Source organism: Myodes glareolus, chromosome 17, assembly GCF_982192425.1.
Source record: "Myodes glareolus chromosome 17, mMyoGla1.1, whole genome shotgun sequence".
Taxonomy (NCBI): Eukaryota; Metazoa; Chordata; class Mammalia; order Rodentia; family Cricetidae; genus Myodes; species Myodes glareolus.
In genome coordinates, this window is record NC_142042.1 from 36362375 (window position 1) to 36376573 (window position 14199).

Genomic DNA, 14199 nt, shown 5'->3' on the forward strand with positions numbered 1-14199 from the left:
AACTGCAAATGTATTTCATGGAATAGCTTGTACAGAACTATTCACAGAGCCATTACATCTAATAACACCAAACCCAGAAATAACCCAAATGTCAATCAACTATTAGACGGATAAATGAAATGTCCCAGGTAGAGCCATACAATGGGATAGTATTTAATTGATAAAAGGAATGAAGTAGGGGCTTGGGAAATGACTCAATCGAATCTGCTTGCAAGCATGAGGACTGGAGATTAGACTCCCAGCACTTACGTGATAAACCAGGCATGGCAGCATGTTCTTGTAATAGAGTTCAGGTCTGGGGGCAGCGAAGAGAAGCTGATCCAGAGCGTTCACTGGCCAGCCAGTCTAGCTGAATCACTGAGCCCCAAAGTCGGTGGAAAGCCCTGTCTCAAATATAAGCTGAAGGGTGACCAAAAAAGACATAGGACTTCAATACCTATATGCACATGCTCACATGAATGTGTGTACACACCCTGTACAACACAACACACATACACACATGATATGGGTGAATCTTGAAACTACTACACCAGGTAAATGAAGCTAGTTACAAAAAACCAATAGCAGACGATTCCCTTTGTATAAAATGACCGATCCATAAAATGATGAATCCCTAGACAGAAACTGAGTTGGCATCCAGGGGCAGTGGAAGGATGTTGGGGAGAGTAACTCCCACAAATCCAAGGTGTCTCTTGGGAAAGATGAAACATGGCCTGGAACTCATAGCAATGGCTGCACAACTGTGAACATGCTAAAACCACCGGATCGCATCTGGGTGGATTTTACGGTGTGTGAACTATATCACAGTGATAGCCAGTATGGCTAGCGTGAAATAGCTTGCTCCTGCATTTTGTCACTCCAGCATAGCCCCTTCTGTCCCCAGAGCCACTGTGACTGGGGTGAACTATAGCTTTCTTCTTTTTGTGGGACAAGGTTTCTCAAACGTAGCTCTGGCTGACCTGGAACTCACTATGTAGACCATAATGAGTTCTGGCTGGCCTCGAACTCACGGAGCTTTCCTGCCTCTGTCTCCCAAGTGCTGTGATCAAATGCACGTGCCATGCTTGGCTTTACAGTTTTTGAATTGGCCTACTGCACCTCACTGTCTCTCTTCCCTCTGAACTGTCTTTTCTCACATCTGAAGTCCTTAGCGCCTAGAGGACAGCTGAAGTGACATTTGGACACAAAGCCCTGACATCCTTGCTCCCTGAAGGATGAACCCCATCACACTGTATGGCTAGATGGGCAGGCTGTGTGCAGTCGATACTGCATTGGGAGGTTGTAGTACAGACTTGAGTGACAGGGCTCCGAGCCTTGCATTTTCCAGCTGTACCTGCTGAGCCACTCTTAGCCCGTCTAGTCTCCCCCGATGGAAGCAGGGACACCAAGAAGCAGAGAGAAGTCTGTGGGCTTCATTAAATGATGGCTGTTTTCCACTACCAATTTGTAAGGTAAATTGATGCAAAGCAATAGGTAATTAGGGCTGGAAGTATAGCTCAGAACATTTGCCTAATGTGTGCAAGGCCATGGTTTCAAGCCTGGTGCTGCAAATAAAATTAAAAAGCTAATTGGAAGATTAACTATCAAAAGCAGCCAGTTTCTCCCAAGTCTGGCTACCTTGGCTTACTATTTAAAAAGGAAGCAGTTTCTTGCCCTCGAGGCTAAAGGAAGATATATTCCTACACCAGGAAAGAAACAGGATTTTTCTTTTCCCCTGCTCACGTGGGCCTCATGTCACAGTGAAACAGAAACCAGTGGATACTTGGAAACCCTTTAACCATATGCAGACGGATAAGCAAACCACTGGACTTGAGTCTTAATCTTTTTTCCTTCCCTGTAGAGTGGAGGTTTTTCTTTTTTCCACTCTAATAAACTTGAGCCTTTGAAACAGAAGTCATGTGCCTCCTACATGACGATCAGCAGCGAGAATGTGGAAAACGAGATAGCTGGGGAGTGTGAAACCTTAATTAATACCCACACTATTTGCCCGAAAGCAAGAACAATGTTTCTGACAGTGAAGGACCGAATAGCGTTTCTTTCTCACTTGGAATCCTCACCCCCTCGCCGCCCCTCCTTGCTGTTTTAGTCTTTTAAAATATTGATTTCATGTTTAAAGACTTTATAAAAGAGGACTTTTAAAAACAGTTTTCAGCTTGGCTCCCATAATTGAAACACAGTCATTTTCTGTGATATCCAAGAGGGCCTCTCTCCCCATTTTGGGGGTTCTGTGTGGCTGCCAACCCTCAGAATGTCCAGTCTCAAACTACGGCTAGACTAAAACCGAAGAAAAGCCAGGCAACAGCAGGAGGGATGGAAGAGTCTGGAACGGCAGGCTCTTGTCTCTTCACAAAAAGAGAAAGACAGAAGCTTCAAAGAGAAGGGAAGGAAGACAAGACGTCAATAGAAATACCATATACAGAGTTGGCAGGGAGACGGCGCGCAATGGAAAAGAAGTCCAAACCCATCCTTATTCAGTTCCAGCCTAGTAGGCGAATTAAAAGAGATTCAGTTCTCAAACTGATTTTCCCAGAATTCTCTGGACCTGAAACCATGTAGAGCATGTAAAGGAGCTGTTCCATGGCCCACTGACAACCCAGGCAAACAAGCTGAGCCTCTAAAAGCCAGACAGAAGGCTAGCCTAAAGTGCTCTCCTCAAGATTGTACTGAAACCCAAGTACCTCTGAGTGAAATGATGAAAGGGCTGAATCCCAGGCCTGTCACCAGAATGGGGACAGAAAGAGAATTGTAAGTCGAGACTGTTCGTTCATTTCCTGGCCACCCAGACTCAAATAATCACACAGAAACTATATTGATTACAATACTATTTGGTCAATAGCTTAGTCGTATTCCTTGCTAGCTCTTACATCTTGACAAAGCTACAGAGAAACCCTGTAAACAAAAATAAACAAAAGAAAACAAAAACCATCTTGAATTAACCCATTTCTATTCATCTATGTATTTGCCATGAGGCTGTGGCCTACCGGAAAGGTTTCGTCTACATGATGCCTCTTTGGCTCTGCCTACTCTCTTTCTATATTTCTGTTCAGATTTCCTGCCTGGCTTTACTATTGGTCGAAACATCTTTATTCATTAACCAATCAAAGCAGCACATATACAGAAGGACTTCCCACATCAGAGAATAGCTGGAACAGGATTAGCCCATCACCCTGCAACAGTCGGGAGGCAGTGACAAGCACACGGGGAATCGCCACAGAAAAAGGCCATCACGTCTTTCCTTTTCATACTAGGTGTGACCATTTCCACAATTCCAAGTTGTAAAAGCAGAGAGGGAGACGGCTCTGCAGTTACGAGTACTTGCTGCTCTTGTCAAGGACCTAGCTTCAGTACCCAGCACCTGCATGGTCACCCCCACTTTCTGTACCCCCAGCTCCAGGAGATCCCATGCCCTTTCGTGAGTACACCAGGAATGTACGTGTGCACATATACCTACGCAGTTAAACATTTATACACATACAAACTTCAAAGTAAATAAATCATAAAACAATTTTACACTCCAAGAACAGGGCTGACAAGATAGCTTTACAAGCAACAACAACAAAAATAAATCTTAAAATAAAAGAACTTGGATACGGAAGCAGGAGTTTGGTGGTCAGGAGAAAGGTTGTGTATCATGTACTTTTCCAGGACTGTGATAAAATACCACGACCAAGGCAAGAAGAAAGGGTTTATTTTGGACATATGGTTCCAAGAGGGTGAAGAATCTGTCACCGTCACAGCAGGGAAGTGTGGCGGCTGGAGCAACAGCTGAGAACTTATATCTCAAGCCACAAGCAGGAAACAGAGAACTAACTGGAGGTATCATGGGTCATTTGTAACCCTACAGCTTCCCCTCTGTGACAGTCATCTTCTGGCAAGGCCATGCCTCCCAATCTTCAAACAGTCACTAGCTATGGCCCAAAGCCTCAAATGCTTGAGACTTGTAGGGGACATCTCATTCAGACCCAAACAGGTAACAACGACAATGGCAATGATGACAACAGTAATGACGACAAACTCCCGGGTCTGAGCACTTGGCCTGCGTGGGTAGAATGTGGGCCTCCACTTTCTTGGTTGTTGGCGGTCTTATTATTGCATAGGAGTCTCCAGATGCTACCATATAGGATGACATCATTGCTGTTAATGGGCTGTGTCCTTGAAAGGTAGATACTGACAAATGAAGCTCCCGCACAGGATCTCACTGGGGTCTTTGACAATTCTAAAGGTGTAATGTGTGAGACTAAAAAGCTCCAAAGCTTCTGGTCTAGATGAATTATCACCAAAGCAGGCTGGGTCAAGTTTGGATATATATGAACATTTAATTAATGTCAAATATTTTGGTCCAGAACTATGGTGTAAGTATTGCTAAGTGTGGAACAAGGAGACCAAATTCGAATGTCATATAGTCTCTGAAGCAAAGCGAACACCATGAATAAAGTCATTCATCTGCTCCTCCCACCAGTGCTCTTGAGCTCAGGGGCCAGCCACGCTCACTCAAAAGGCAGCAGACTCTGTGGTAAGCTTGCTTGCAGATGGCTGTGCCACAGAGTTCTTTGGAGATGCAACCCAAACTAGGCTCCAGGAAACAGGAAGACTGTGGAGGTGAAATTTAAGTTCGACAGAGAAGGACAGATATTTCAGGGATGGCCTTTCAAATCTCAGCTACTATGTCTTTTTAAAAAATGTATTTATTTCTATTTTATGTACATTGGTATTTTGCCATGGTTTCCCTGAGACTGGAGTTGTAGACAGTTGTGAGTTGCCATGTGGGTGCTGAGAATTGAAGTCAGGTCCTCTGGAAAACAGCCAGTGCTTTTAACCACTGAGCCATCTCTCTGCCCCCCTAAAATGTCTTTTTTGAGGCTTTTCTCTTTCAAGAGAGACGAGGACATGGCCCTTCATGGTACCCTGCTTATTTCCTTACTAGTACTGTGTGAAGGTAAGTCTGGGATTGGGAATGTAGCCACATAGCCCTGGATTCAAACCTTGGCACTGAAGGGGAGAGGGTATTGGGAGGGAGAAGCAAAACGGTGTCTGACAGATGCTAGAGAAAGCTGGGTGAAGTCCTAGCTCTGTTACATTTAGTAAGTTATTTAGCCTCTCTGTGCTTTGGTTCCTTAATAAGATGTGTCAATTGAACTAGGAATTTATGCTGAGTTGCATTTAAGTTGTGGTCATGGAGGGTGGGGAGGTAACTCAATTACAGAGCAGTTACCTAGTTCCTGGGGTAGGTGTGGGTATGGAAACCATGAGACTGAAAGGAATGGGTCAGTGTAAGGTAGGTATCATGTCCACGGCAGAATCAATAGATAAATTTGGCAAATGAGAGAAGCAGTAAGGTCACTACCAAAGACAGAAAAAAGAAGAAAGGATAAGGGGAAGTTCCGGTAATACTAATTTCCTTCCCCCCACCCCCGTCCTTGGCTTTATGGTTGAACTCAAAGCTTTAACATGTTAGACAATTGCTCTACCACTACGACGTGATCCTTAATGCTGAAGAAAGGTTCCTACTGGCAACTGAAGGTGCTTAATGTTACAATGCCATCAAGCCCCTTTTAGCTGGGGCTAGGGAGGCAGATCAGTGGGTAACATGCCTGTGTGCAAGTCTGAGAACCTGAACTCGGAGTCCCCAGAATACACATAAAGCCTGGCATGGTAGTGTGTCCCTGTATCCCTGGGGAGACAGACGCCAGAGGCTCACTGGCCTGGCCGAATGGCCGAGTTTTAAGTCCAGTGAAAAACCCTGTCTCAAAAGGAAAAGGTAGAGACCCGATTGAAGAAGAAACCCAATGTCAACCCCCGGTCTCCTCCCACACCTATCTTCAGGGGGATTTACCTCCCCCTACCCCGCATCTCCACCATCCCTCCCTTTAGCATACAGGGCTTTATATAAAGAAATATATTGACTCAATCTGAGACACAGTACAGAAGGAGGACAGGCTTACCAATTTTAAGTCACCGTGGTACTTCAGAAGGTAAGGTGATAGATTTAAGTTGCTTTTGTAAAAGGAAGCTTGGATCTTTGTAGCAAGGACCTCTCACTATTCAATTTAAAGCTCTACAATATTCTTGTTGTTGACATGGAGCCAGGGCCCTCCGTTCCAGGCGTGAGCTTCCTGCCATGCCTTCTGGACATCCTTTTCGAAACAGACCTTCTGACCTGGAAGGCTGCTGAGACCTTTCGGGGTAGTCGAACAGCAGATAAAAATCTACAGGGAAGTAGGTGTGGGCAGGATGTGTGGTTTCCCTGCCTCTCCTCTGAAGTTCGGTTCAGTTCGTTTGGCAGAGACGGTGTCTTATACTAAAAAGGTTCATTCTGGAGTGTTCCAAGAGAAACACAAAGGAACAAGCTACCTATTGATCATCACTTCAAGTTGAAACTAGAACATTCTTTCTGAACGGTATAAAAAAGGCACAGCAAGGAGACGGTGCCTCTTATTATAACCTCTGCCAGCACAAGCTAGATCTGTGAGTAACACACAGCAGGACATGCACCTGTTTACCGGATAACCTAGAACTAAGCCGCAAGACACGGTAACAAGTGTCTCTCCCTGGCCCTGAGCGTGCACAGCAGACCCAACCTGGGAACTACTTTTCAGCTTTCAGTGGCACACTGCACAGACTCTTTCCCTGACGCTGCAGGCTAGTCACTAAGTAGGCACTGCAGACATCCGGGACATGCAGTTCGGGGAGGGAGGGCGGATAGGACACCCTTTGTATACTTTTCCCTGGACTGAGACCTTTGGCAGTAGGATTACCTGTGGGCTGAGAGGAGCTGCTGTACAGCACTGAGAGGTATCAATGGGACTGAATACAGCCACTTTACCAAAGGCCACTTAGGGACAAAATACCCAGGGAGAAGGATTCTAATATGAATCAGATGTACACACTGCTGCCACCAAAGAGTATTAGTTTCTCTCTAGCAAAATAGCTCACTTTATCTCTGACCTGGGTAAGCTACAGTAATCTGCTGCCTGATAGTCTAGGTCAAGAGGGCAGTGAAAACAGCTAATGCCCGACATTCAAAGACTAAACTCAAAGCAAGTACGTCTTTGGTTGGCTGCCCTGCCCAAAGGCCACTGAGGGTAGACAATAAGTTCAGACATGTCTGAGGTATCTTCCACCAAGTGATCTCAAGTCCCAAGTCAAACATATTCGTGACAGATGTGCCTCCTGTTTGGTTAACGGTGGGGGGGAGTCTGCTAAAAGAATAAGAAAGCTTACATTAGCCTTAGCATTGTGATGGGGGATTCCCTTCTGCATACTATAAATATGTTTTATTACCATTGGTTAATAAAGAAATTGCTTTGGCCTATGGCAGGGCAGAATATAGCAAGGCAGTAAATCCAAGCAGAGGGAGAGAGAGAGAGAGAGAGAGAGAGAGAGAGAGAGAGAGAGAGAGAGAGAAAGAAAAGAAGGAGTCAGAGAGACACCATGTAGCCACCCAGGAAGCAAGAGGTAACAAACTATGAGCCTCGTGGTAACATACAAAATAACAAAATGGGTTAATTTAAGATATAAGAACTATCTAGGAATATGCCCAAGCCGTATGCCAACCAGTGTAGTTTTTATATGATTATTCAGGTCCGGGCAGCTGGGAAGCAAAAAAAACCAGTCGTTTACAGCACTGTATTTTTTCAGTACTGGGATTGAACTCAGGGACTCACCTATGCCAGATAAGCACTCTATCAGGAAGACAGATTTTCTTTATTTTGAAAAAAGAAATCAGCTAAGTTGGTTAGGCTGGCCTTGGATTTACTCTGTAGTCTGGGTAGACCCGGAATTCTCATCCTCCTGTCTCAGCTTCCTGAATAGCTTCAATTACAGGCTTGCACCAACAGGTCTGGCCAACCTTACATATCAATTTCACATCATCCTGGATGGTCACACTTCTTTTTAATCCAACCAGATATCTGTATCAGCTTCCCTTTATTGACTCACTTGTATGTGCCCCGCAAGTGCCACGGTGTTTGTGTGGAGGTCAGGGGACAACCCACAAAAGTCAGTTCTCTCCTTTCACTATGTGGGTCCCCAGCCATCTCGCTGGCCCATTCCCCATTTCTTTACTACATTTATATCACACTGATACAACAGGATATTTAAGAGTGAAAAAAACATAAGACGTGGATGCCTTAGCAATTTTTTTTTGTGGCTTTGCAAGGGAGCAGCCCTTACAAGGCAGGTGACAGACATCTGTGACCATTCAAGAATTTCTGTCACTGACATGGTTCTATTATGTCTCAAGCAGCACCAGCTGCATAATTCGTGGGGTCTCAAGTGTGAGTTCTTGCTTAAAATTGGGAAGATGTTTGAGGGTGGAGCTGAGAGGCCAAGTACTCCTCTAACATGGTGGGAGATCTTTGGTTTAATCTCTAGCACCAGAAAATGGCAGCGGCAGCAACAAATAATACAACACGAAAAGAAATGAAAGATTGAAAGACCTCAACATAAAGCCAACCACACTGAACCTCATAGAAGAGAAAGTGGGAAGTACACTTGAACACACTGGCACTGGAGACCACTTCCCAGCAGCACAGACACTGAGAGAAGCAATAAATGGGACCTCCTGAAACTGAAAAGCTTCTGTAAAGCAAAGGACACAGTCAACAAGACAAAACGACAGCCTACAGAATGGGAAAAGATCTTCACTAACCCCATATCAGACAGAGGGATGATCTCCAAAATATACAAAGAACTCAAGAAATTGGTCACCAAAAGATCACATAATCCAATAAAAAAAAATGGAGTACAGACCTAAACAGAGAACTCTCAACAGAGGAATCTAAAATGGCTGAAAGACATGTTCAGCATCCTTAGTCATCAGAGAAATGCAAATCAAAATAACACTGAGATTCCATCTTACACCTGTAACAATGGCCAAGATCAAAAACACTGATGACAACTTATGTTGGAGAGGTTGTGGGGAAAAGTGAACACTTCTGCATTGCTGGTGGGAATGCAAGCTGGTACAACCCCTTTGGATGTCAGTGTGGCGATTTCTCAGAAAATTAGGAAACAACCTTCCTCAAGACCCAGTAATACCACTTTTGGGTATATATCCAAAGGATGCTCAATTGTGCCACAAGGACATGTGCTCAACTATGTTCATAGCAGCTTTGTTTGTTGGAAACAACCTAAATGCCCCTCGACTGAAGAATGGATAAGGAAAATGTGGTATATTTACACAACGGAGTACTACACAGCAGAAAAAATAACAACATCTTGAATTTTGCAGGAAAATGGATGGAGTTAGAAAACATTATTTTGAGTGAGGTAACCCAGACACAGAAAGACAAGTATCACATGTACTCACTCATAGGTGGTTTTTAAACATAAAGCAAAGAAAGCCAGCCTACAAACCACAATCCCAGAGAATTTAGACAACAATGAGGACACTAAGAGAGACTTACATAGATCTAATCTAGATGGGAAGTAGAAAGTAGAAAAAGACAAGATTTCCTGAGTAAATTGGGAGCATGGGGACCTTGGGGGAAGGTTGAAGGAGGGAGGGGAGCAGAGAAAAATGTAAAGCTCAATAAAAATCAATTAAAAAATTGAAAGCAGAGTGTGGGCACCCTCCTGAGTGTGACACTTGGACTACATAAGCCACATACTCACAAAGTTGGTCCCACTCTCACATGGAGTCTACCTAGGCTCAGATCTGGCCTTGTGATTCCCTAGTCATGTGACCTGGATGAGCCATCTATAATACAGGGATAGTAAGATTCTCTACCTCACTGAGTTCTTCCAGGGTGGAATTAGGTATTATCAGAACAGTGTTTAAAATACCTGGCACACAGCAAGCACTATATAAATGTTTATAAATACACCTATCAGACAGGCTTAAGCATCTCAAAAGGCTAGTGACAATTACAGCTGTGACACTGGAAATAAATTTAATTCTTTCTAATGTTTGAGAATTTAGATTCCTGATCAATCGGAACATGTTTTTTGTTTTTTAAAAAAATAATTTTTATTTATTTATTATGTATATAGTATTCGACCTGCATGTATGCCTGCAGGCCAGAAAAGGGCACCAGATCTCACTCATTACAGATGGTTGTGAGCCACCATGTGATTGCTGGGAACTGAACTCAGGACTTCAGGAAAAGCAGCCAGTGCTCTTAACCGCTGAGTCATCTCTTCAGTCCCGGAACATGCTTTTATTACTACAACACTGGTCACTTTTTTATTTTAACCACACCGATTTTGAAATACTGACTGGATACAGGCCAACAACACAGACAGACTGAAGAATGAAGAAAGACATTGCTTATGGCCAGAGATCCGGAAGCCTGGGGAGCGTAAACTGTCATGAAGCCAGTTTAACAAACTGCTTCCTTTAGGCTGTGATAGCTCACCGGGGACACCACTGCTCCTACAGAAGGATTCAAGCCTGACATGTCTAAACAAAACCAAAGGAACACCTTGTTCTCTCTCCCCCTCTCCCTCCCTCCCTCCCCGTGCCCAGCTCTTAAGGAGTCCAGGCTAGCTTCAGACTTGCTAGCTAGCCAAGGATACCCATGATCCTCCTCCCTCTACCTCCCGAGTGCACAATCACACACATTCTAGTGACAACGCCTATCCCTAAGCCTGACTTATCCTCTTCCTATCTTTTTATAATGTAGAATCCTCTTGTTTTACTTCAAGCTGTAAAACAGGAAAGGTTACCAAACATACAAACTCTATATTTATGTTGAGAAAACCAAACCAAAACCAAACCAACCCCCACTCCCCGCAAAAAAAAAACAACAAAAACCCAAAACAAAACAAAACAAGAAACCCCATGGCTATAAGAGTCAAAAGAAAACCTGCAAGTAGTGTTATATACACTTTTATTTGATGTGCAGACACAGCTATTTGTTTTTCTTCACTGAGTTATTTGCACACTTTAAATCCTTCACCACTGATTTTTCTTTGGGCTTTTGGAGAACTTTACAATAAAGATAGATAGATATAGTGAATATTATTGGAATTGTATTAATTCTCAAGAGTCTTAAGTTCCCATTTGTCAAACAATTCGCCCAAGGTACACAGACTTGGGGTACTTCTCCTTAAGAGTCGGCCACTGAACGATGAAGCAATCACAGAGGTGATAGAGAATCTTCCCAGAGAGGGATAAAGTTTCCACTCGGCAGATGCTCTCGACGTAGACAATAATCACTTTCTTTATTCCAAGTATCCCAAGGAGCAGGGCAGACACACAGATGGGAACACATGTTCCTGGTCCATTACACAGCACCTTAAAAAAAAGAAAAAAAAAAAGACCAAATCAAAATACAGAATCCTGTCTTCAGTGGACCATTCTGAATTTAAAAACACTCTAGTCTTGGAGGAGGGGTGGATTTATTAATCCAGTTAAGTCTTCCTTAAAAAGAACACGGATGTGACAGTGTGTACTGAAGGCAATGCACTCAGAGGTCATGCGGAGCTTTGATGTCTTGGCTTACCTGTTTTCCAGCTGTGACACTTGGTCATCATCCTCTCTCTCTCCCTCTCTCCCTCCCTCCCTCTCTCTCTCTCTCTCTCTCTCTCTCTCTCTCTCCCCCCCCCCCCTCTGTTGTACACGGACTCATTCATGTGCAGGTAGAGGCTAGACATTGGGGAGTCTCCTTTTATTGCTTTCCACTTTACTTTTTGAGATAGGGTCCCTTGCCGAATCTAGGGCTCGCCATTTTGGTTAAGTGACTGGCTAGGCCTAGAGTCCTACACCTGTCTCTCTCCACCCACCAATGCAGGGCTACTAATTAATTAATTAATCCTGTGGCTTTTGGGTAGGTGCTGGGGGTCCGAGCTCAGATGCTCATGCTGTATAGCAGGTACTTTACCTACCAAGCCGTCTCCCTGGTGCCCCACAGATCATTTAACTTCAGACCTCGGACACAGTGCTTGGTTATTACTTGGTACTCATGGGATGGAGGATTTAGTCTTATCAGAGCCTCACGAATCTTCAGAGCCCCACAATACAGAGAAAACAAAAACAAACAAACAAAACCCAACTAACTATGATCCATTCAGTTTTCTTTCTTCTACTTACATGTTTTCTTTTATATTTATTTTATTTTTTTAAAAAAGAAAACGAATTATCTTTTTTCATTTTACATACCAATTTCAGTTCCCACTCCCTCCCCTCCTCCCATCCCCTCCACCTCCCACCCCCACCCACTCCTCAGAGAGGGTAAGGCACATTGCTTTGGGGAAGGTCCAAGGCCCTCCCTACTCTGTCTAAGCTGGGCAAAGTATCCATCCAAAGAGAATGGGTCCCAAAAAGACAGTGCATGCAGTAGGGCTAAATCCTGGTGCCGCTGCCAGTGGCCCCACAGTCTGCCCCAGCCATACAACTGTCAGCCACATTCAGAGGGACTAGCTTGGTCCTATGCTGGCTCCTTCCCTGTCCAGCTGGAGTTGGTGAGCCCCCATAGCTCAGGTAAACTGTTTCAGTGGGTGTCCCCATCAGGGTCTTGAATTCTCTGCCCATACTCTCACTCCTCCCACTCTTCAATGTGTTTTTAATGTAGAAGAAAATGCTCTCCGTGACTATGATGTAGCATCTCTTGTGGTTCCAGCCCCACAGACAGGACACTCAGAAGAGGACTACCACACGAAAGGAGCTTTCATTTTCCTCCTCGAAAAACCCGAACCTGTGCTTGGAACACAGACGAGCTCCAATATCTCTAGAACTCTACTAATACCTACAGAAAGCCGGCAATTTTAAACGAATTTAATCTAACAAAAGAAATAACAATTCTAAATGCAGAACAACTACAGCGAATTTTTATTGGTCTTTGAAGAAAGGAGAGGAATCTTATTTCATAGACGTATTAATAAGATAATTTATGACTGCTTGAGAGGAAAAAGGTTTGTAGAATATCGTTCTCGTACGCCCATATTGACTGAATTAGTAAAACCCAATAAATCATTTGACTTCGCAGCTACGAAACAGGAGGCATGTAGCTGTCTCCACATGCCTATTAGCATCATGCGGAAAGTCACATGGTCCTTCCAAAACCAAATCCACAAAATCAGAGTCTTCCAGGGGATGGGTCTTCAGACACTGGCCTGAAAGTCCTTGCCAAACAGGGCCTCTCACCCGGATGGACAACCTGCCTCTGGGTGAACATGGCTAGGGTTGCAAGAGTCATCTTGCTTAGCTCCATCCTTCCTGCCAGCAGGACCACTGAGACACCATTCACAGAGTTCTCTCTGCCCATTCTCAGGAGAGAATCTATATATATATATATATATATAAAGCTTTCTGATAATTTAAATAGTTTCCGTCTTTTACAGAGAATTTTTCATTCTTGGGTTAGCAGCGACTAAGCGGAGCCAGAGTCTAGCCTTTCATCCCCCCTTAGATTCACAGACTCTCAAAGCAGTACCGTACAGATGTGGACCCAAGGTGGGGTGGATGAGGTCCACGGGCTGAGGGACCCAAGTATGGGCGACAGCAGTAGCCCTCACCACTATTAGCTCCCTATGGCCGCAGACCACACCAAACACTTGGCACATAAAATGCTTTAATTGTTACTCACAGTAATCATTTGAGAGAGGCTAAACTATCTTTTCTGGTAGATAAGAAGGCAATCTGTTTGATCACAGGTTTAGGAGGTGGAGAGGTGATGTGGCTTCAGGCTACATTTTCCTTCCGTTATCCCCCTAGCTTAAAAACGAGGAAACCAGGCTAAGTGACTTGTCAGTCCCCGGATGCCAGCTTGCCTCTACTTTGGTTGATAACTGCAGACCCACTCGGAACCCTCTCAAGGCTTTAGAATGCCCCCTCCCAGGTGTGGGGTCCGGCCTGTACATCACGGGGAGGTCGGCAGCATCCCTGGTCTCTGCTGTCAAGACAACCAGGAAGGACTTGAAGCACTACCACATCTTTCCAGGTGACAACAACTATTAAATATCTCCTGATCCTTGGGTTTATAGTAATCTTTAAAGCAGCATGGGTCAGAGCCAAAGTTACAAAACTAAAGCTTGTTGGAACTTGAGTGACACAATACATTTGAATGTATTTCTTTAAATACATGTCCATGTGTGTTCACTTCAACATCCAGCTGACTCTGGATACAAGGGATACATATGCAAAGGACTGGGTGCTGGTGAGAGATGCCCATGGATGGAAAGGAGAGGCTGGGGAAGGTGAAAATCAAAGGTATTTTGTTTGTTTCTCACCAGTCTGTATCTCTGTACTCGGAGGCA

At 44.2% G+C, this 14199-nt stretch overlaps 1 protein-coding gene across 1 annotated transcript in view; it reads right to left on the minus strand.

Annotated features, from left to right (window-relative positions):
* Positions 1-10815: 10815 nt before the first annotated feature.
* The window catches only part of Alg14 (ALG14 UDP-N-acetylglucosaminyltransferase subunit), a 70336-nt gene continuing 66952 nt past the window's right edge, over positions 10816-14199 (minus strand). The window contains exon 4 of the mRNA XM_048456842.2: positions 10816-11239. Coding sequence (XP_048312799.1) covers positions 11009-11239 — 231 coding nt within the window. The 3' untranslated portion in view covers positions 10816-11008. The remainder of the gene's footprint in view (positions 11240-14199) is intronic.